The sequence below is a fragment of the Lissotriton vulgaris genome, chromosome 10, assembly GCF_964263255.1.
Source record: "Lissotriton vulgaris chromosome 10, aLisVul1.2, whole genome shotgun sequence".
NCBI classification, from domain to species: Eukaryota; Metazoa; Chordata; class Amphibia; order Caudata; family Salamandridae; genus Lissotriton; species Lissotriton vulgaris.
Window position 1 is genome coordinate 627,602,226 of NC_141698.1, and position 25,048 is coordinate 627,627,273.

General features: G+C 44.6%; 1 protein-coding gene across 4 annotated transcripts in view; it reads right to left on the reverse strand.

The window, feature by feature from the left end:
* PRKAG2 (protein kinase AMP-activated non-catalytic subunit gamma 2) overlaps positions 1-25,048 on the reverse strand; it is a 1,779,639-nt gene that overhangs the window by 175,417 nt on the left and 1,579,174 nt on the right. For all 4 annotated transcript variants that reach the window (XM_086941467.1, XM_086941466.1, XM_086941468.1 and 1 more), the window contains one exon: positions 13,725-13,806. In XM_086941467.1, coding sequence (XP_086797593.1) covers positions 13,725-13,806 — 82 coding nt within the window. The remainder of the gene's footprint in view (positions 1-13,724; positions 13,807-25,048) is intronic.

A 25,048-nucleotide genomic window follows, 5' to 3' on the forward strand; every position in this document is an offset into this window, starting at 1 on the left:
TTGCACTTGTTTGCACTCACATCCATTATTTTCGGATTTTCCGTTTCATGGGGCTTGATCCCTTGCCGAATATGTACTCTATCTTTTATCAGATACTTCAGTTGGTCTTGCTGCCTGATAGCCAATTTCCATCCAATAGACAGAGCTATCTGTTCTATATGTTGGCTTTTATTTCGACTATACCTTTTGATGGACCCTTGGTGGTGTTCTTCATTCCCTGCAGAGTTCTCACACCTTCTGTTTTCTTTTTGATTTCCTGTTAACCCCCTGATGGTAGCCTCATCAATCAATAGCATTGGTTCATGGGCTGTTGCCATTTTCTTTTTAGGATGGGTGGTGCCCTTCACTCCATCTCTCCCCTTATATGGTTTTATGTTCCTGATTGATTATCCATCTTGGGGCTAATATCGGTATAGCTATAATTTTCACTCTGTTGCGGTCGAAACTGTGGTCTCTTACCAATGTTTGTTTGTATTTATATTGATCTTTCGATGTATATCTCGGTTCTATGGGTGCCCTTCGTTCAAACACTGGTCAGTCTCCCTGCTTGCTGCGGGGGGCTCTGGTTTGCTTCTCTGACAGGGAGGATAATACTTTTAATGTATTCTGATACATTTGTGTGTATGCATGTGTATATATTTGTATTTATATATTCCATTGTGCATACGCATCTGCTCTGGTAGCTATGCCTTTCTTGGTGCTCTAGTTCGACCTTAACTTGGTTGCTGCTTATGGATTTCTTTTCTTTTCTCCCCTGGGTTTCTACGTTACATAGTCTTGAATGGTTACCTTTTTCACAAGGATGGGTTTTTCTCCTACTGAGGACGGTCTCTACCAAACGTTGTTGTTGTTCCCACAATGCTTTTGTTCAGCATTGATGTGATGGATCTCTCCCTCTTGTTCCATCATGGATGTGCTCTGAAATTCCCTTTTCTCTGTGCCTCACAGGCTAGGGTTAGCTCACATACTAGTCTCCGCGATATGGAGCTGGAGCTCTAATTCAGTAGTATGGGCTGTTGTCATTGGTCCTTCAACCTAGCTCAGTTGAGGGTTAAATACCTTCGGCAGGGCTACATATTATTATTGGCTCTATGAAGCGTTTTCTCCAACACTTTCTTATTCCTCTGCTGTGGGTCCTGTTGTCCACAAGTTTCCCACGGTCTTGCAGACTTCAGCTCCCTACGGGCTTCCCACAGTCCTGGTGGAGCATCTTCTTTGCTTCACCTATAATTCATTAGATAGCTTGGTCACTATCTCATTATGAACCGGCTAGTCTTATTCAGGGATCTTTTGTGAGTTTAGTACGCAGACCCTCCTCCAGGGATGGTGCTGCTTGGGGATCTAATTCTAAAATAAGGAATCTAGGGCTAGATGTCTGTCAGATGAATAAGTTACTCACCTTTGGTAATGCCTTATATGATAGCTACAGGATCTAGCTGCAGATTCCTTAACGACCCACCCATCCTCCCGCTCTGCAAACTGCTGGTCCTGTTAATACAAGATCCCTTCCTTGGCATTCTGATGCCTTTCCTCAGGACTTCGTATTTGTTTGACACAAAGAAGTCTATTTTTTGGAACACTGTTTCTATAAGCAGTTCCTATAAGTGGCTCTCTGTTGTTGGTTCAAAGAAAAGTCACAGAAGAAACGTGCAAAGATACTGCTGTAAAAAATACCCAGATCCAGTCTGGCTCCTGGGAAGAATTCTAAGAAAAAGGAATCTGCGGCTAGATCATGTCTCTACCAGACAAGGCGTTACCAAAGGTAAATAACTTATTCTTTACACATAGCATGGTGTATATATTTAATTGGAATCCACGTGTGGAGCAAAAATTCATGAAATAAGACGTCTTGGGTAATGTTCAGTAGAAGCATAAAAATGGATTTATAGAACAATGGAAGACTGGCTTTTAACGACAGTGAAGTGTGGAAAGTCAGAACATTTAAGGAAACACTTTTTGATAAACATGACTAATGATCACTGCTCCTCCACTTAACCCAACTCATGCGCTCACAATTGAAACAAGACCCAATACTTAACTTGATGCCCTCTCTCTCATCCTAGGACATCAATTATTCCTCAAAACCTTATTCCATTACCAGCAGCGGCACACAGTGAAATGTTACTATCAGGAGGATGGACATGAGAGGTCAGCGTTTAGATACTGTAGAGCAGCTGAGCAGTTTCCTGCCTCAATGGATTACTTCACGGACCTACATTAGCATCATTAATTGTATACCATGACTTGCAAAGCGCTGTCACTATCGGATTCTTCTCACGGTCAGCCCAAAAACCTACTTCCCGCCCATTATCCCTCCTCCAAACCACTGCATCTCCTTTTCTTCACTCCCTACCTGCTGTAAGATGCATAAGGTTGGTTACCTATAAATCAAGATTGCCTATCCAGGGAGATACCAATTTCGTGGGCAATGCCTGCTTCACCCACAAGTATCCTTTCCTATTGTCTCAATCTCTCTTTCAGTGCCTCCTTCTCTAGACCTCTCTTAAGTACTCCATGTTGGCATGTGCATAACGACAGTGTAGAAAACAAGAGTGATTCAGGGGACTTTGAACATCAAAATGCAATCTCTGCTGCCCCTCTCTCTATCACCCTCCACCAAACAGTCCCAAATTCTCTGCCACACGATGCATCATCATCTTGTCCCAGTGCAGCAAGCCCTTCCACAATCTTCCGAGTACCCCCTCTGCTCCTCCTCCTCCTCCTCCTCATCATCATCATCATACAACCACTTAGCACTTCTTTTCCCCTTAGCGATTGGCCTACTCATACTTTTTCCTTCAGATCTACCAAAGGGAATTTACTCTCCTCAGTTAGCCACAATCATCCTTTCCCTGTCCGCATCCTTTACACTTCCACGTTTTCCATCTTCCGCTACAGTCCCTTCTACTAGTCTCTCTTCTAATGTTCCTCCAACCTTATTTTATACTGGAAAGTATTTCTGCTCTCTTCATCAATCTCCCTTTTCCCCAGTCCTCCACCACACTGCATTGCAAGGCCTGCTACAAACAATCCAGGTAAAGGGGATCTATTGGGTGGGGTGCAAGGGGCATTTGAATCAAACGCAGATCGCGCAAAGTCCGTAACGTAACCACCCAACTAGAGGCAATGCTTGCTGCTAGATGGTCACCATGTTTTCTACCACCAGTCCTTTAACAGACCCATGGTTTTTTGGCTGGTTGGACTCACGGGCCATGGAGTTTTAAATGGTCTACCTACCTCTTTGGCAATGCTATTCCAAAAGCATGAGAATTGGAAGGTTTTTAAAATGGCAAAGGGCACGCACTTTGATGCAGTGGTTTTCAAACTCTCATTCAGTCACACTTGAATTAAAATATTTTGGTACCTCCATCACCCCCCCCCCCCCCCCTCCTCCCCCCCCCATGATTTAATCTGCTAAAATGTTTTAAAATGAACATTGATTTCGTATATTATTAGATGTTTCACATTAGAAATTAGGGTACTTGATTGCACTAAAATCAAAGAAACATTATATTCTCTAGTACCTTATCCTACTTCACCCTTCAAGCATGTAATAGGCTAGGACATTACAGCATTTTCAGAAGCACCAGCCAGGCCAGAATGCAAACTCCAGCGACATTCATGGAACCTTTATTTCATTTCACAAATATAGAAGGTTGCTTGCTACAGCAGATTTTGCAGAAAGCAAAAAGGATATGGGCAGAATGCTTGAATTATATCAATCCCTTGTAATTATTTGGGACTATGTTCCAGGCCATAGGTTTAGTTTTTTGCCCACCATGCCATCTCAGACAGGAAAAATAAATATGCATATCAGCCACTGAAATAAGAATAGTCTAGGCAGAACTACGAGACCAGGAACCCTAGGAAGGGGAGCACAGGTAACCATAAACCAGTTTTGGCTTATTTGGGCCTCCACAATAGGGTACAGCTTGAGTGCTATAGCACATTGGACATAGGACCCAGGTCTGGGCACACCCATCACTCCGATTGTCACACCGAAGAAAGCAAAAAAAGGTGATGGATGGAATGATTGAATTAATCTCAGCCACTAGTAATTACTTGGAGCCACATTCTAGTCCTTTGTTTTTTGCCCACCATGTGACCTCAGACGGGAACCAGCAATCTGCAAATCCACCTTGGTCCTGCTCTAATTTTGCACTGCAGCAATGACGTATGCGTAGCTTAACCAAGTCATGTTTACGTTATCATTCCCAGAAAAATGAAAGTTTGAGACACCCCTACTGGAATTTAACATTTATGCAGGTTGTGCCTAGATGTCTGCAGATGGCACAATAATGGCACATATCTCTACTGATATGCAGTTCCCTATAATGTGCCTTAAACAGAATGGAGCATTCGTTCTCCCTTGCCCTCAAAAGCATTATATACTTTGTGCACGTTAATGACACGTTAAGTTTTATTAGTGTTGCAAAATATCAATGTCTTCACAGCACCAAGAAAACATGACAAGATGCTATTAAAATCTATGTTATACTTTTCTTCTGGCAAAAAATGTCTGTTTTTACTGCCATTTGATGGATACTCAGTCTAGCTCATTGCTTAGAGTGAAAGTTTGCTGGCCACCCCGGCTAATATACGTCGGTGGGTGTGGGATGTGACAATTGCAGCTTTGGTCCATTTCACCCGTTCACTTTAAATAGCGAATTAAACCTCTTTATTACGGAAAGAAACAATTATGTTTTGCTTTAAATGGAAATTCAGAAGTGCTGGTACTCACTCTCTAGACTGGAGAACCTGTGTGCTTCTCATAAATGCCGGTACTCTCCCATTAAATGTACTGCAGCAATGCTTAGAAGTGCAGGTATTCTCGCGTTAAATGTACTGCAGCAGTGCTTAGAAGGGCAGGTACTCTCCCTTTCAAATTAAAGAAGTGCAGGTACTGAGTACTTGACAGTACCTGCCCACTAATGTTATATAACAACTTGGATTTTGATTTGAATGTCAAAGTAATAAAGACACACACTGGACTGTAGGGGCTTTAACTGTCCTCGCAAAACCTTGTTGTGACTGAAGGTCAGCCCAGCCAGCCTAGCCAAGGGAAGCTGATGGATGGAGGGGAGGGCTAAAGCCCACTCAGCCCAATGGGTGTTGCGCGCCTGCCACCGAGTGCCCTTCAAAAGCTGAAGTGGTCTGACCCATTGCCCCAAGCTTCATGAAACCCTTAATCAAAGCAACATGTCAATGACAGATGAACAGAGCAATGGATGAAATGGACTGAGCAAAACCCCTATATGCATGTATATAAATATGACTTTTTAATTTAGGATTTTTAAGATCACATGAGGCTGATGAAAAAACTAGAGTTGTCTCTAAATCAGACCTAAAAAAAGAAGTCTGAACGTGCTTCTGCGCGTGACAGACATGATGTGAATACAGTAGAATCATGTCACACAGTCCCAGCAGGTGAGCAGTCCAAAGCACTTGTTACAAGTGTTTTTCACAAAGCTCTGCCAAAGCAATAGCACTGTTATGCACCATCCCAAGATATAGCCTAGAAACATGTACACAACTATCACACATAACACAACTTTATGTGCACAACATCCCATCATCAAACACAAACCTACATTGTGATGCATGTATCGAAAGAGCTACAATCTGGAAAAGCAATTGGACGATTCATTCCCACGCTACCTCAAATAACAAGAAAAACAAAGTTCTCTACCACACCTACATTCACACAAACATCACAAATATCTTCCTATCAAGCACACTTAAGTTTCACACCAATTCACAGGACCAATTAGAAACTTAACAGTGAACAAACTCTGTACTAAACACACAACCGAACACCAACAAAACAGTGACGAACGATGGTTCTTCCAGTGTGGTTGATGGCCTACTCAAATCCACATGAAAGGCACCCACATAGAAAAAGATGTAGGATGCCTTAACAATTGTGGCCGGTGCTATACAAATTGAAACAACTTTACAAATATACAGCGACGTACACAAAACCTCACCTGTAGCTCAGACTCAAAAGAGAACAGAGGAACAGCAATTGGGTTGTCCAATTCAAACTACACAAAGAGGACACTGGTGCACTAATCAGATTGGGGGCAATTCATATGGCTACAGTGACTACATCATTTTGTAGGTGCACACAAACACACACTCACACGACGATTGAGCACGTATGAGTCACTACACATGCACACCCATAAATCGGCCCAGCAGCATTATTTTTTATGTACCCATCCAATCAGTAAATGTAAAAGAAGTAGCACGAAAGCGCCTATTTTTTATTTTTATTTATTAAGGCTGAAGAGCTAGCAATATATTGCTGCCTGGTTCTACCCCCTCATTCCCAAACCTAATAAATCAATTCAGAAAATCAAAAAAGAGACACTGGACATGGGAGCAAAAGAGGAAAGAGTGGGAGAAGCAATAGGGATTGGGGGGAGGCGAATGGCAGAAGACGAGGTGGAGTAACACAGGTGCCAGCGAAAAAGCAACATGGAGCGGTGAGGAGACAAAAAGTTTGCCAGTTTGGGGACCGTAGAGGAAGAGTCACACAAGAGAGCTTGCAAGATGAGGGAGATAGCATACGGGGTGCAGCAAGGGGTGGTGGTGGTAGTGGTAGGTATTTTGCAGCATAGAGGGAGAAACACACAAGGGAGCAAGCTGGAAAACACGCATACAAAAATGTCCCTAAAAGTGAGCAGTGGAAGGATACAAGCCAGCCAGTAAGAGGGATGGTATACAGGGCATGCTTCAGGGGAGGGACAGGGCACAAGACCGACAAGCTAGGACAAGGAAATCCATCGATTAAGAGGCAGCAAGTTAGGTTGCCAGCCAATGGTAGACAATAGCCGGTCTGTAAGCCACTGTGGCAAGCCCAACCTTTTGGTCTTTGATCTTGTGCTGCCTGGTAGGCCGGACTTCCAAGCTCCTGCCTGGAGATGAGTGATATGACACCATCACAAATGTCAACAACCATTTAAATAGATAGGTTACATAGTTAAGTCTGTTTTTTAATGAATATGTATGACCCTGTTAAGGTGATAATTGCCATGTTTTCTGATAATAAAGTTTATTGGTTTTAAAGAACAAATCACAAAATACATTGGCAGCGAAATCAAGCACATTATTGGATAAAATACATTTGAAAGAGAGACGACAGACTCTTGTAATGCACTCTTTGGGATGAATAAAACACTTGCTTAACCATGTTTAAATAAATAAAAACATACACAAAGTTCCATCACCGACTTGGAGTCAGAATTATTTAACAGCCTATGAATGTGGTGACGATACCTTGCCGGAGAGAACATCTTAAGCCCAGCTGATATGAGGAGGCGTTTGAATGGAGTCTACTAGAGGTGCACCACATTCCACATTGTTGTTAATCAAAAAGCTCTCTGGACATGAAGAACACCAGAAGTGTATTCCTAACCCAAGTGAGATTGGCTCCCATCTCCTCACAAGATGGTAGGAAGCAAGTGGCAGCAAAATTATAGCTCCAGGGTGCATGCTTTGTCACATACACCCCTAAAAGTGGAGTTATCCAAAGCCTGGGGCAGATATTTTTCCATTCCTCCCACTCCGCTCATTGAAACTAATCTTGTTTCCCTGTGTTATTGACTATGACCTCAGGAAGGAGGTCTTTTGCTCCAACAGTCAATATATATATCCTGAGTGCCACCAGTTGGGACATGTCTATTTGCACATGAACGCGAGAAAACCTAGACAAAGGTATAAGATGAATAATAAGATTTGGAAGTCTCTTAATGTGGGCTTTCTGTCTCTGCCCTCAGAAGTGGGATACATTCTCACCTAGTGAACCATGGACGTTGCAATTCATCTGGACACAAGGAAGACTCTACACACCAATGTAAATGAGGATTTTATAATCAGCAAAACGTTTACTGGGATCAAATTGGGTTTTTATGGAGCACTCTACTGCTGTGACCTGAAGCAAAGAAAATAAGCTAGACTGCCTAACACGCACAGCAGCTAAATCCCTAAGGTCTTCAAGACATGCACAAGCCCTAGCGGACAAGTCTATTAGGAGGATAACGAAATGTACCATGCCAACAGGTGCCACAAAACCTTTTTGGCCCAGCTGGTCTGCAGAAATACAAGGTCCAAAGACAAGTAGACAACTTACTTCTGGATAGTGGATCGGAAGACACTTTGATCTTCCGGCTTAACATTTAAGGTGCCTGTATCACCTCTTTTCCTGAATTAGATGGACATGTAGGCTTCATTTTCACACCCTATGTTCTGTCCACTAGAATTCATAATCATGATTCAAGGACATTTTTAACCATTTTTCCAGTTGCTATGTTATAGAAATATTATGCTTTAAAATCAGTTTCTGGCTTAAAACCTTAAGTCCATTTCTCAGTTGGAAGTGATGAAACTTTTCAGTCCATTGGATGCTCCCATGGGTACCACTGGAAAGCGACCAGCCTTTTTGAAGCTATGGAGCTCTCCCCAAAGAAGTCATAGCAGGTGCTGACCCACTTCTACATCGGCCACCATTCAAAATATTTGAGTCCATTATTATTATTATTGAATTCTTGTACAACACAAAGCTATGCCGTTTCATACTTCAACCAAGAAGTAAGACAGCTAGTGCAACAAGTCTCCCTCAATATGTGCAGGCTCGGATAATACCAGCATTGTTTCGAACTCACCTTGGCTATTACACCACGCTTACTAATGATTAAATCCATGACTATTGGATCTTGGACTACAACATATTATATATTTTTTCCTTATTGGGGATCACTCACTCCTATTTACAGACCAGGTGACAGATCTGCTTTCGCTCAGAATATTTCGCCTACAAGGTTACAACCTCATCTTTTGGTTGTGGCCCCGAATTGACACGGCCATGAAGAAGTCCTATGTTGCAGGACGAAACGCGTTGGCCATTGTCTTTAAAAGAATTAAAAAATAAAGAAGGAAATATCCCATTCTGCGTTTCATTGAGCAATGATTATTTATATGGACTTGTTCATTTCATAGTGGTGCAGCTCTGATTTAGTTTGTTTCTCTAATGTCCCCTAGGGAAGGGGAGTGTTCTTAGAAAGGGGGCACTTTTGGAAGTCTGCACACTGGATATTTCCACAAACCAAACACATTGGCGATTTTCTGTGATTGGTGCTGCATTTGTTTGTTGTTTGGTTCACTGTCCATTTTTGTGTGTCCCCCTACCCTTGGGGGTTGCCCAGCGCTTGGAGGACAGGTAGAACAGCTTAGGGATGAGAGTTCAAACAGTCAAAGTCTTCAGGTCTTTGTGGAAGGTGGATAAAGACAAACAGCATCTCAGAGATTCAGGGAGGGAGTTCCATAGCTTAGGGCCCAGAAAGGAGAAAGAACGGCCACCTATCCATGTGTGTTTAATTATAAGGACTGTGAAAAAGCAAGTGATTGCTCGAGCGCAAGGTGTAGGAAGAGAGGTAGGGAAACATCAGTTTTTGCAGGTGCCTGGGTCCCGAACGTATGCTGAATTTGTGCAGAAAGCAGAGTGCTTTAACACCATCGATGCTAGTGTTATTTTCCTCCTGTGCTGATATTCTCTGAATACCATTGTTCATGACGAGCTCAGCTCGTCATGAGTGTATGGAGGTGTACATCATGACGAGCTGAGCTCGTCATGAGCGTCAAAGGAGTTAAAATGCAATCCCTTATCCACTGGGAGCCAATGCAGGTGGCGAAGAAGGCCGGAGGCAGAGGGGTGTTTGGGGAGGCAAAACTAGAGCCTGGTGGTGTCTTATTTGATCCCAAATACAAGATGTTGCCGTAATCTAGCCTTGATAAGATCAAGGCTTGGATGACTGTTCTTAAAGCAGATAAAGGAAGTATCCACAGGATCTTTTAAAGCCATTTAATAGTGGTGAAACATGTGCCTGCTACTTTGGCCACCCGAGGCTTTATGGATAGAGTGGAGTCAAGCCAGAAGCCAAGGTTCTTCACTTTGTTGGACAGTTCAGGAGGCACTCCCAGCACAGTGGGCCAGTGTTGAGACCCGTAGAGCTCGGGATTCTTATCAGTATCATTACCTTGGTCTTCTCACCATTTAATTTCAGGGAGTTAGTGTTCATCCAGGTGGAGGCAAGACTGAGGCAGGAACGGAGATCCTCCCAGTTGACTTCCCGCCCAGACAACACTGAGAAGAGGATCTAGGGGTATGAAAACCAGGTGAGCCCACAACTTTCCACCAGGTCCCAAGCGGGCGAATGCTGATGTTAAAGAGCATGGGGCTAAGGGCGGATACCTGCGGGACTCCCGAGGTAAGTGAGTGTGGGCTAGACACTACATTTGACGAGAAGACCTGAAAAGTGCTGTCCATCAGGAAGGAGGATAGCCATGCAAGCGCCCTACCTTGGAGGCCCAGTTGGATCAGTCTTTCAACAAGAATTACATGGTACACAGTTTCAAAAGCCGCACTGAGATCTAATAGAATCAGTGCAGCTGTGCCTCCTGTATCCAGGAGCAGTTTTAGATGTTCGATGATTCCTAGAAGAGCGGAGTCAGTACTGTGCCCAGCTCCGAAGACTGATTGGGAAGGGTGAAGGGCATCCCGGGTCTCCACAAACGAGGTTAGTTGGGCATTTACATGTCTTTCTAAAATCTTAGAAAGGGTAGAACGAGAAGAAATTAACCTAAAATTGGAGCAAGGGGAGAATGATAGCATGCTTCTATGCTTTGGGCAGATGCCCCTCACGTAGAGAGGAGTTTAAAAGTTCTACCATGAACTACCAGAGGTGCGGGCACAGTAAGTTAAATTGGGTAAGGGGTAGAGGTTCAGCAGTGAGCCCGATTTGATTGACTGTAATAAGTCCAGAAGACGAGGATAATCCAAGGGTAGCAAAGACTGCAGTCTTGCGGGCGCCTGAGAAGTCACATCCCAGGTGGGAGATAAGGTGGAATTAGCTCTTGAACTGTTGCTCCTGGACTGGGGACTATCAATTTCTAAATAAATAAGTCAGCAAGCTCCTCGAACTGCGCTTGTGCAAATGAGGGAGGAGGGGTAGTGTTACCAGGAATTGAACCACTTTAAAATGGGGTTTGGGGGAATTTTGTGCAGGAGGGATTTTTTTCTGAATAGAATGCAGCACGCTCATGCCTGCAGTGCATGTGGTGCTGACTTAAGGCTATTTTGTGTTTCACTTTTCAGTTTGCCTCATATAGCTTTCTCAAAGCCCTTCCTAATCGCTGCAGAGTTTCTTTTCTGTCTGTAAACATTAGGTATTCCCTGGGGCAGGGCATGTTGCCTGGATGAAGTTTTTGGTTTGGATGGAAGAATTATGTCTAGAGAGTCTGAGTCACTTCTCGATGGTATGTTGATCTAGTTCAGCCTTTTGTGCTAGCCGAGGTAGGGTAATCAGCAGGCACGTGTTCAGTGAAGAGGTGTCAAGTTTGGCCCAATTTCTGGCCATAACTTTGGGCCCAGCTGCAGCGGAGTAGGAGAGCAATGAAAAGGTATAGAAAAGGGTATTGCAAAATGGTCGGACCGGAGAAGCAGAATGGGAGAACCTGTGGTCCATTTCATGCTCCCACTGGCACCACTGCCACTGGAAAGTCCTAACAGTGACAAGCTTCTTTTAAGGTGTGTAATCCCTAAAATGTACTCTTTTCAGCGATGTCATAACAGGTGCAGTACTAAATAAGCCCTTATTCAAAAAGAGTGAGACCTATTGAGCCTTTAATTGTTTTCAAATCCAATGCAGTTCTCCCTCCTGTTACAAAGTAGATCTACGTAGGTTTCTCCCCATGGTTTGAATGTCCCTTGTGCATATATCAAGGCTAAAGTGCAGATTACCCCAGATTTCAGTTCTAGTGATCGGTTCTCAAGCCACAATCTCACCACTAAACAGGTCTCAGTCCACAGACCAAGTTCCGGCATCTGCAAGGAAGATGCAGCATGCGCCTCGTTTCACTTCACTTCCGCTCCCAAAAGGAGATACCCTAAGTGGAGGCTCACCTCTAATCCGGGAAAGGCATGCAGCAGGATAACAATATATCTGCCACCTGTCATCACGGGTTGAAAAGAACGTGGAACTAGAACAACAAGTGGGTCAGTGGCTACCACCTTTATACATGTTAACTAGACAGGGAACATGGATTCTCCAGCTGCGCTTTCAGAACCGGTTTGGGTTGGTTTATAGCTTTTGTGAAGAGTATTTGTCTTTGCAGCAGGGTCGTCTCCACCCTGAAGTACCCACAACAGTGGTAAAAAGATGTGAGCTTTCTGCACCTAGCTCATCAACCACCATACAGATCAGGATTAGGAAAAAAAAAATCAAAAGGCTGGCCTCACCTAAAGGACCCTTCTCACCCTGAATATCAGAGACTGCAGTCCCACCATTCACTAATCATGACCTACGAAATAGAAGTGCTACTTCAAGGATAATCAGCAGCCCCCCTCAGCAAAAGGGCCTAATTAAATATCTACAGGAACCCCGTTTCCTCTTTTACGACTTCAGTGTCCACAGCACCTTCCACCAACCTATCAAATGTCAGCAAAACACTTCCACATTCTATGAAAAGAACCTCGCCTTCGTCGTTAGCATAGGGAAAGGCCAGGGGCTTTCAAAATGAACAAGCGGGCATTCCATTACTCTGGCCCACTCATGCACATATTGTAATCGCCACACAGACTACATACATGCACACACACACACAACATGCATTTGGATTGTTAGCGCATGGATCTCAATCTCCGTGTTGAGGACGAACTTTTCACGAATGACAGTAGGCCTCCACTCAAGTGACAGATGAAATGATCCGGTGAGAACTACTTATTAAACAAAACACAGTTTCTTCTACCACCACACTATTTACTAAACCAATGACACAGATGGTAGTTCACCATCAATCAAATGAAGGCAAACTTGTTGCAACCCTCCAGGTCACAGGACCTCACTCATGTCAATGTGACAGGCACTAGATTAGCGCGAGAATGGGGCCAAAATCAATAACCAGAATATCAGATACTCTTCATCAGGCACTCAAGGCAGAGGAACATGAATGTACACCATACAGGGGACACTCCTGACCCAGCAGAAGCTTTCCCATAACACACTGAATTTCAAAGACCTCTAGCCTTTGTTGCCAGACTCCTCTTCAAACTAAAAACATCAGATCACATCTTGCCCATGCTATTACTACTTCAATGATTTCCTGTCACACAAAAACTTACATTTAAATCTCTCCACCAGGTCTCATATGGAAACTGTACAATGTTTTCTTACCAAACAGTCTCTTCCTTACCATCTGACCAGCCACCAGAAGTCACCCTCCCAAGAGTCTGTTACCGCTACAGATTAGGTACAAACTATATAGTGAAGGTCTCAACACTTTCAATGCTCAACTCTTTCTGCAAGTACCTGAACACCCACATTTCTTATCAAGCTTTCGAGTTTAAGGCAACTTAAGCAGATTGACTGTCTGTCTTTTGGTATTCCTCCCTTTTATCATGAGCATTTGAAAGGATGCTATGTTTGTACTAGCACCCCACAAACATAACAATTATAAATCAAGACTAGCAGGAGATTTTGTGATGTCAAAGGCAGTCATATATTATACCTTGCTTACCCTGGACAGTTTTTAAATAAACTATACAAAAAATATAACAAAACACCAATCCCCACGGTATTGTTAATGTTTAGCATAACATATGACTGTTTATAGTCCTGGCAATTTGCTAACACATGTAAGATACTCATGCAGTCTAATGACCTTACCTACAAAACTTTGATTTTTTGTCTCCCATAACGGGGCTGCTCGCACACCATTTGCTACCAAGGCGAAGAAAGCTTTCTTTACCTGAAAGAACATTTAGCATACTTAAAAATACAATTCAAGATTGTATCAAACGTTTTAAAACAAATACACAATTCACAAGGAACAGGTAATAGCTACTTAATAGAAAATGTTAGCACCTTTCATATTTAAAGCATGACACACTGAAAATCAACATTTGGAGATAAAATTTAGAATGCTTTAAAAGAAAACACAGCATGAGTTGGCACACTGAATATCACCAATTTACAACAGTGCAGATTAACGTTGGTGTAAATTTATAATTCAAATACATTGAAATGGATGAAAAAATAGGGCTAATGACAATACAAAAAAATGGATACAAGGATGCAGGTGGAACAAACAAAAGAGCCCCATCTCTGAACCCGCAGAAGAAGCATACAAGCCAACTAGTAAAGCAAAACAAGTGCTCATAGAGAGTTTAGCACTCAGAAATGCTCCGTCTAAATCAATCTAACACCTTCTTAAGGGCCTTTCATTCTAGCACACATAGGATCCAATGACTGAATAGATCCAGAAGCAGTAATCCCTTGTGAGCCGTGTAGAAGGAAAAGAAGTTCCAATTCTGCAACCTGAAGAGTTCACCCCTGATAAATAGCAGCTCAGCAGACATCAACGGATGCAGATATGTTTCTTCTGGGTAGATATAATTGGTAAGGAGTGTGGTTGTAATGTTTGCATGTAGAAACCTTTATTCCATACATGTGTTTAACTTCAGACGCTGCCTTCTTGGAGAAGTGTTTTCTGCCCATCCTCTCGTAAGAATGCACCAAGAAGGAGGTCTTTAAATTCCTGCTCTCCTGTGGCTGGCATGGCACAACATGAGATTCTTCTCTCTCATATCACTGGCATGCTGGAAGTCAGAGGAAGTAGGGGGTATGGTGAATGGGGTGACGCAACAGGGATTCTGATACAGAGATTATATTTTCGACTATTTTTATAGATAACATTACACACTAAAATATTGTGAGAAAATTGAATGACAAAATTACTAGTTTAAAATGAAGAAATCACTACATGAAAATAAAAAAATAAAGATATTAATAGAAACATTAAACTTACCAAACGGCCTGAGTGCAACAAATCGTTTTTAACTAATTATTTAACTCTGAGAAGGATGATCTTACCCGTACAAAAATAAAAGAAAATGTTCTTACTCACTTAGACACAAATGTTAAAAGAGTTTATAATCAAATGAAAAAGAAAACAGAATTGAGGCAGAGACTGATGTGTTTAAGGCCGACCTGGACAGCTATTTTATTAATGCAAACAAGATTTAATTTCTACCATAGCATGGCACTATGGAAAACATCAATAACATTATGTTCCAGCTTTAAAGATCAATTGCTGTTTAGAAATTTGCATGATGAATTAATAAAGGATCAAATCATCATGCATACTAATAATACCAACATACAAGATAGACTTTGGGTTTATGGGGACTCCTCCCTCAAGGACGTTATGGCAACTATACCGAAAGTAGAATTATTGGGTCGAAGCACCAAACTAGAAGAAATAAGCCAGTAGCGATGTAGATGACACACACAGAAATACAGCTTTAGGGATCCATCCACTAATTGTTATAGATGTTGGAGTAAGGTACATTTAGAATACAGTATAATTTGTCAAGCCATGCTTCAACACTGTCACAACTGTGGCACTGTTGGGCTTTTTTTCCAAGGTCTGCATGAAGAAAATCCGGTATATATTATATTAGGATTAACTAGGATACTAAAGATAAAGTAGGCAACGAAGATGTCACCAGTACGTCTTCAGAAAGTGAGGGTCTTGAAGAAACTAAATGTGCACCAAACATAGGAGCTTATATTCTTAGTTTGTCCATATTTTACCATAACAATTTAGTGTGGTTAACGCATTAGATGTTGAGGGTTTGTTGTGTCATCTCTGTTTTTGTTTGGTCTGTGTTGTTTCATTTACTATAAGTGGAAGTTGTGTTATGTTGGTTATGATTAAGTGGCAGAATTATAGAGTGAATGCAGCTACCTCAGGAAATAGGTGTCCTGGTGCTAGTAGCAGGAAGAGTTGCAGAGTAACTAGATAAAGCTTGTTAACAAACTGGTTTTAAGCCGTTTCCTGAAGTCTTTTAGACTGCTTGGGCATATAGAAATGGGGGTAAGGACTTCTAGGCTTTGTCAGTAACTGCTGCTTACTAGACACTCATGCTGGGATCTAAAAGTATAAGATGGCTAATACCAAGAGAACAGCGAGGTCATAGGTGTTCTGCCTGCAGTTGTAGATTGTTTTGACACAAGCACAAAGATATAAAGAGGCATCTTTTGATGTAGGGGAGAGAGTACAGATTAGTAAATGGATTGGAAATTGGCAATTTCTTTAAACCCAAGACCAGTTTTGCCACCACATTCTGGAGCTACAGCACTCAGTGTACTGGGTATTTGGATAATCACACAGAGTTAGAGTAGTCGATCCTGGACAAGGCAAGAGCTTGGGTCAGGTCTTTCCTTGAAGATGGAGGACAAAAAATAAATATTTTTCTGGTGCTACTGATGACTGTTCCGCATTTCATGTTTTTACTTAAAACTAGCCAGAATTTAGATTCAAACCTTACAGTCAGTTGTAGTGATGTGGGCTCCAGCTCTCCAAACCAGCTTGCCAAAACTCAATTTTGAATTAAAGAGTTAAAAGTGGTAAAGAAAAAAAACGGGGCATATTAGTCTTGGTTTTCTTTTTATTTTTAGGTCTGACACACCCTTGAAGGAAAGAGGAGAAGAAGACCAGAATCGAAGAAGATGCTCACAGAAGAAAAAGAGTTATGGGAGATGGAAAAGGGGTAGGGGAAAGTTGGCATCAAAGCAGTGGAAGACAAGGGTCTCACTGGCAACACAGGGAGTGTGGGCGAGATGGGAGAGCAGAAAAAAGAAAGAACTTGCAGGAAACCGGGATTCGTATTTTTCAGCAAGAAGAACATTCACCAGGTTGGCTTGTTTTTATCTACCTGATTTAAGTCCTTCAAGCTGAACAATTTGTGGGAACTGGTTTGCTGAAAACGGGTTTTCTGAATTATCAAAAAGTTTAATTTTTGTTGAATTACCAAACTCTTTCCTCAACCTATGACCTATCCCCTAACTCCTTTACCTACATTGCACCAGGCAAATGTAGGTTATAAAAACAGGAGAAATTATGTGGTGGCAACTCAAACTAGCAGACCGGCACCATAATATGCTCAATAATCATATGCAACTAATTTTTCCTGAATATCTCACACAGCCTTTCTAATTCTCTAGACAACCCCACCCACATAGGTACTGTCACAGCTGTTCAGTGACAGAAGACATGATCGAGGAAGACATAGGTTAAAGTCCTAATTCCCCTCTAGCCCCCGACCCCATTCCAACCACCTCAGCAGCAGAGAAGATCAGTAGTAAGCGCCAGCCCTGCCCAATACATAACAATTACAGTGAGGGATCCGGGGGGCTTCTCTTGCAGTCAAGGCTGCTCACCACATTATTGGCCCCTTTGTCCCTTCTCAGCCTAATCAGATGAGCAACATTTGAGGAACAGCTCCAAGAGAAAGATCCATCCTTTGTTCCTGGATAACACTCATAATGAAGGTGGGCACCAGCTTTACGCTGCACATTCCTGTAAAAGAATGTGTGAACAGAGGTATGAGTAGGTCTTTTCACTAACCAGCAACCTCCTCATGGGTCAGAGAACAAAGTCATGACCTTGTACCAATAGCAGGTATCTGAATGAGTGTTGTACTATATATGAAATACCCATTATAAATTACAGTTACATTTGGTGCTGGTGGACGAACCATTGCAAAATGTTGCACAAAAACAATTTTCAATTTTGATCAGTTTGTGCCATGAAAGTTTTGTGTGGACTGGGAATGGAGTGAAGTTCTGGATCGGGTTCAAAATGTGAATTCACCATTCTTACTACCTTAGAGAGTTTTCTGGAGACAACAGTAAAATAAAAAAAGAAAACTCTAGGTTCAATTTGCTCTTCCATGTTTGATGTTCATCTGTTCAATAGTTTTTTCGCTGTCTTGGTCAAGTAATTATAGGTATCAGAGGGACATAGCACCAGAAGTCAACAGGCTTCTCAATTTTGAGAAATGGATGTAGAATCCCATTGGCTGTCCTTAAGTGAATATGTTGCCAATTCAACCATTTTGGGATAGGGAACATTTTTCACTAAGAAAAATTACACTGTTCCATGTATGGAACATGTGAATGATTCTCAAACATGTCCACACGCTTCAACTTATTAACAACACTAAGACTACTGCTCAATTACCTATTCATTTAATCTGACTCCGTGGTTCAAGGTTCATCATGAAACACTACTAGACTCACTAAAAGAAATTGGCATGTCTGGTCCTGCCCCCGTCTAGCAAAATACTGGGACAAAATAGAATCCAAACTCACACATATCTTGGGTTGGCATGTCCCTCATGATTCTATGCGTCTGCTCCTCTGGGTCACAGATGGTCTGGATGGGTCCCGCGCAGATAAACTTTTCTTGGGGACAGTCATCATGGTGGCTATACTAGACATTGCTGTGGCCTGGACACAACCTAGGCCACCCCACGATTGCTAAATGGTGCAGAGGAGTGGACTGGTGCTCCACCCAGGAGAAACGCTAATTTGAGGCCAGGGGCTGTCCAGCCAAATACCAACAGGTGTGAGGTAAATGGATGGACCAAATGGGTTAACGGGTCGGGTGAAGGGACCCCCCGTTTCTGTCATAACACCCCCCAGCCAGTCGGGTGGCAGTTTAGGGAATGTGCTCATTGGAATAACTCATCATTGGGAATGTCTAATATCATGCCTGAAAACCTACATAATGTGCTGATGCACAAGTTACTTACCTTTGGTAACAATATATCTATAAGAAACATTAGTAGTGAGATTCCTTACCTTAGAATTACCCCCAGGCGTCAGACTGGATCCCGAAAGCTTTCGTCAGCAGTAACCCTGCGAATCGGAAGGTGGTATCGTGCGGCTCCTCGTCCGTCATAAACTATGTGATCGCCGGGATGACGTTGTGGCAACTACTTAGACGTCGCCCTTGCGTGCTGACGTCAGTACTGTACATGACTTTCCGTGCCAGGAACGCAGAGCCATTCAAGATACTGACCCCTGGTGCCTTGAAACTAGGGCCTTGAAAGGGATGACCTTAACCCTAGAAATCAGTTCGCAGAAAGGAGAGGATGGGTGGGGTGGTAAGGAATCTATCACTACTAATGTTTCTTATAGATATATCGTTACCGAAGGTAAGTAACTTGTGCATCTGAAAGAAACATGTTGTGATAGATTCCTTACCTTAGAATAGATACCCCAGCAATACCAAACACGGTGGTGGGTCTGCGAACCAAGATCACACCAGAAAGTCCTGGAGAACAGAACGGCCAAAGAAGTCGTCTCTCCGGACTTGCAGCGAGGTCCACGTAGCTGCCCGGCAGATGTCCTGCAAGGGAACTCCCTGTCCCAAAGCAGTAGTGGCTGCCGTGGCCCTGGTAGAATGGGCACGGAGCCCCATCGGAGGCTCCTTTTTAGCTAAAGAATAACAAGCCTTTATGCAGAGAACGTCCTACCGAGAGATGGCCCGCTTGCGCATGGCCGACCTTTCTTGGCGCACACGTACCCAACAAAGCTGGTTATCCATTAGGAACTGTTGTGTGCGGTTGAGGTAGAATGAGAGCGCATGTTTTGGGTCCAGATGGTAAAGCCTCTCTTCCTCTTTTGAGGGATGCGGAGGCGGAAAGAAGGTGGGCAAAGTGATGGTCTGCCCGATGTGAAAGGCAGTGACAACCTTTGGCAGAAAAGATGGACGAGTCCTTAGAACAACTATGTCCGGATGGACAGAGAGAAAAGGAGGTTTAGAAGAAAGAGCCTGGAGTTCACTCACTCTTCTGGCAGAGTTGATGGCAACCAGGAAAGAAGTCTTTAAAGTGAGAAGACTAACAGGACAGTTGTGAAGTGGCTCAAATGGAGCACACATCAGATATGTCAGAACAAGGTTCAAGTCCCACTGAGGCATTATGAAAGGAACAGGGGGGAAAATATGAGTAATGCCTTTCAAGAATCTACTTACAACAGGGATCTTGATAAAGGAAGGCTGATCTGGAAGCCGTAACAAAGCTGAAATGGCCCAGAGATAGCATTTGATAGTGCCCAGAGCAGAGCCCTGCTGGACCCAAAAAAAGTAGGAATGGAAGGACCTCTGAAAGAGGGGCAGAAAGGGGATCCGCAGCCTTTGCTGTGCACCATTCCACCTGCAGGCATATACATTCTGAGTGGAGGGCTGCCTGGCCGTCAAGATTACATTACAAACTTCGGGAGGCAGGTCAAAAGAAGTCAACTGCCGACGCTCAATCTCCACGCAAGGAGGCGGAGGCTGGACAGGTTTGGGTGGAGCACTGTCCCCTGGTGCTGTGACAGAAGATCCTCCCGAAGAGGCAGTCAGATCGGGGACCTATGGCCATGCTGAGTAGCTCTCGATACCATACTCTTCAAGCCCAGTCCAGAGCCACAAGAATTACTTGGGCCCGGTGGCGCTTGATCTTCTTCAGCACTCTGGGTAGATGTGGTATAGGGGGAAAGGCATATAGTAGACCGCAACTCCACTTGTGGCTAAAAGCGTCATTAATTAGTGCCGCCTTGGAAATTCCAACGCGCAGAACTGATGACATTGCACGTTCTCTTCGGTGACCAATAGATCGAACCAAGGCTCTCCCCACTGTTGAAAGAGACCATGCGCCAGCTCTCCCCACTGTTGAAAGAGACCATGCGCCATGTCAGAGTTCAGACGCCACTTGTGATCCATCATGCACCGACGGCTGAGTTTGTCCGCCCTGGCGTTCAGAGAACCTGCCAGGTGTTAAACCACCAGGGAAAGGCCCTGGTGTTCCAGCGAAGTCCAGAGGCACAGACCCTCCGGACATAGGGTCCACGACCCCACCCACCCTGTTTGTTGCAGTACCACATGGCGGTGGTGTTGTCCATTAACACCTGCACCACTCTTCCCCGGACAGAGGGAAGTAATGCCTTCAGTGCAAGCAGGATCGCCCGAAGCTCCAGAAGGTTTATGTGGAGCCCAGACTGCCAGAGACCAGAGGCCTCTGTTCTCCGTCTCTCCCATGTGGCCGCCCCATCCCAGGAGGGAAGCGTCCGTCACAACTGTGTGCTCCGGACGGGGAAGGGAGAGGGATCTGCCATTGACCCAATCGCGATTCGTGAGCCACCACTGCAATTATCGTGCAGTGCCCTCCGAGATCTGAACGTGATCGGACAGGTTGCCCTGATGCTGTGCCCACTGGAACTTCAGGTCCTACTGCAGAGCCCGAATATGCCATCTAGCATGATCCATTAGCAGGATGCAGGAGGCCATCAGGCCTAGGAGCCAAAGGGCATCCTGACCGAAACCTGGGCTAGAGGCTGAAAGATCGGAATCATAGCCTGATTATCATCGACTCACTGCTCAGAAGGATAAACTCGAAAGTGCGCAGAGTCCAGAACCGCTCCGATGAGGAGGAGCTTCTGGGAGGGAATCAGGTGCGACCTCTGCACATTGATGGAGAACCCCAGCAAATGCAGGAGGTCGGCCTTCATCTGGAGGTGGGACACGACTGCCTGGGGCGAGCCCGCCTTCAACAACCAGTCGTCAAGACAGGGGAAGACTGAAACCCCTGATCTGTGCAGATGAGCTGCGACCACCGCCATCAGTTTTGTGAACACCCGAGGGGCGCTGGTAAGGCCGAAGGGGAGCACGGTAAACTGAAAGTGTTCGTGGCCTACCATGAAGGGCAGGTAACGCCGGTGGGCCGGCAGGAAGGGAAAGTGGAAATATGCGTCCTGCAAGTCCAATGCTACCATCCAGTCTTCAGTTTCCAGTGTCGAGGAGAGACAAGACCTGAGCCAGAGTCAACATCTAGAACTTCTCCTTCCAGAGGAAGCAGTTGAAGTTCCTGCTGGCCAAGATAGGAAGCAGGCCCTAGTCCTTCTTGGGGACCAGAAAGTAGTGGTAATAACTACCACAACCTACTTCTGGCCCAGGAACGCGCTCAATGGTCCCTTTGGCCAAGAGGGCCGTGACTTTCTGCTGAAGAAGCGCAAGATGGTCCCCCGACATGCGGTAGTATTGAGGTGGAATCGCTGGAGGGGTAGTCTCGAAGAATAGGGAGTAGCCCCTTCGGACTATTTGCAGCACCCACCTGTCCGAGGTGATGTTGCACCAGTGGGGGAGGTGATGGCAAATCCTGCCACCCACTGGCATCGGATGAGCCTGAAAGTTCGGACTAGGAAGGCATGGAAGTGGATGCTACGGGGGTGGACTGACCTGCCCGCTGGACCCCAGAACCACCTCGGCGGTTCCCACGTACACGCTGATGCTGTTGCGCAGGCCTGTGGCTCTGAAATGAACGTGTTGAGGCACCCCTTCCATGGCACGAAAGGAGCGAAAAGCCAAAGATGGAGGAGGGCGAGTGTCCGACAGGCCCAAGGACTTGGCCGTAGCCCGTGAGTCCTTAAAGCGCTGCAATGCACTATCTGCTTTATTGTCGAAAAGGCGAATGCCATCAAAGGGCATGTCCATCAGAGTGTTCTGGGCATCCCCTGAGAAGCCAGTTGTCCTCAGCCAGGCGTGGCACCGAAGCGTCACCGTCGTGGAAATCGGCCTGCCCAGCGAGTCACCAGTATCAAGCCCACAACGAATGGTGAACTTCGCTGTGTCTCTCCCAGCTGCTATAGCTTGGGAGAGTACTGTCCGTGCCTCCTCCAGACAGTTGGGTAGCCCCTGCGCAACTGTGTACCCCACAGAGTGGGAATAACTCCCCAAGAGGCATGCGGTGTTCACCGACCACAACCCTAAGCTGGCAGATGAAAACAGCTTCTTAGTAATCAATGAGATAGGGAGGAGGAATGGGTGTCCATTTGCTTCCCCTGGGTAAGTATGGAGGTTATCAGGTGCAAAAAATGGACACTTGTAACAATTCTAAACTTTTGGATAGACTGATTATGGTATCCTCAAAAACACAATGTTTTGTTGGTATTGCGGTATATATCTTTCATCCCCCCCTACATTGTTGTTGTGGCAGTTATCATTGAATACCATAAAACGTGCTAGGTGCCTGCCTCATCCAGAGGCTCCTCTGGTCTAGATTTGCAGTGTCCAGTGAGGTTCCGTGACAATTGTAAGTGGTGTTTTCGACTCGCACGAATATGGTCGAGTCTGGTATCTACGAACCGCAAATGACGAGTTTAGTGAGTGTGCGCAGTTTCGCTGTGCTAACTTAAACCGTTCGTTTGTTACGTGGGTTATTCATCTGTACCCACCGGTTCCATCTTAGATACGGCATCCATTTTGTTTCTTGCCCTCAAGTAGCCAGCGAACGGACGTTGTCCGTTTCGCGACCCTGGGATTCCCAAGACATCCGCGGAAGACACATGTCCTTTGAAAGTGTCTTTATGACGAGGGGGATGATACTGTAAGGCAGATAGCCCCGCTCGAGGCTCATCTTGCCGTGCCGGTCTATTGTCTGAGCCGTGCATCTCATTAGGCACGTCCCTTTGATGCCTGTAGCTCGTGTTTCCTGATACCTCCCCTTTTACACCCTTTTCGATCTCCCCACTGTTTCCATCTTCCTCTGCACCTGTCCTTGTTCCTTCTTCGATCTGTTTTACTGCCGATTGGAATGTACTAATGGTGGGAAGATGGGTTTTTACAGTTGGGAACCGCCAAATGTTTCCGCACTTCTGCCCCGGACCTTGAATGTATCAAAGTGACCCCTCTCGGGGATAATTATGGGAACCGAGTTGTAAACCTTTGTGCACCATGTAACCCTATGGGAGAAATCTGTATAAAAGGAGCGATCCACAGTAGCAATTTGAAGCAGTCTCCTCGAACTTACACTCGTTGTACTTCCTGTGACTTCTGTGTTCCCTGCAGTAAATAAACCTCGAATCTTTGACGCCGAAGGAAGTGTCCCGTGTCTCTGTCATTCGTACGCCGGAGCAGGTTACCCACGAAGGTTTCAGGTGTTGTCCCCTGGCAACGCTGGGTCTTAAATAACCAAGTCCTTCAGTTGGCGCCCAACGTGGGGCTGCATCAGTGGTACCGGTCCAAGCCCGACGATCGTGAGGAACTTCGTGTGAAATCTCCGAGGGAAGGTGCACTCCGCTTCACGTGAAAACACTTATGCCAGCTATGAGGGTGAACTGGGACAAATTGTCAGCCTGTAAACAGAAGAAAGACGAGAGTGTCTCTGATTTCTTTACGAGATTTGAGGAGGCATTTATCGACCATAGTGGACAGGATATGGGCACTGAGGGTGGTCAACGGTTGTTTGTGGATAAATTTGTCTCTAACTTATTGCCCGATTTGAGCAATAAATTAAAAAATTCTGAGAGTGCGTGGGCCGTCTCTACATCTGCTCAAATATTGGCTACGGCACAGTATTACGAAAACAGAGAAAAAGAAGAGAACGACCGCGCTGATAAAAAGACGAAAGAACTTAAAACAAAAGTGTTGTTGCAGCAGGCCTATCCTCCGCGTTCGAATCAGAATGCTCGTCAGCAAAATAGATCGCAGTCGCAATCGAATAGGTCACAACCTCGAAATGACTCCTCTTCCTAAAGATCTTCGTTAGGGTACAATCAGTGTGCCTATTGTAGACAGGAGGGTCATTTAAAATTCAACTGTCCCATTCTAAACGATCGTAACAGTGGTAAATCATCTAGAGGAGGTCGTGGTGGTTCTCAGCAGACGTCACGTGGTAGGGGTCGTGGTGTTCAAAATGATCGTTCGGATAACACATCAAATTCCAATAACTGTTTTGACCAACGTGGATCATCGCAAGGACGATCTGCGCAGTACAATGTAGATGATTATTATGTTGATCAGGGAACTGACGACAGTAATTACTAGGACAGCCATAGACAAGGAGAGGGAGTGGTATCAGTTCCGGTTGATCAGAGAGGGCCTTATGTCGCAGTTGCCACATCGGGCGTCGTTGAGCCTTTTCTGTTGGACACTGGTGCAGCGAAAAGTTCCATAATGCATTCGAAACTCCCTGGCGCACCTTTGTCTGGCTTAACCAATGTTTCCGTTGGATTCTCTGGCGCCCCCGTTAGCAATCCAGTTTCACGCCCTTTGCCCCTTATAATTGGGCCTCGTGAGCTTCAAGCTCCGTTGATTTTAACTACTGGTTGTGGTGAAAATCTTTTGGGCCTGGATTTGCTAAAACGTTTGTATGCAACTT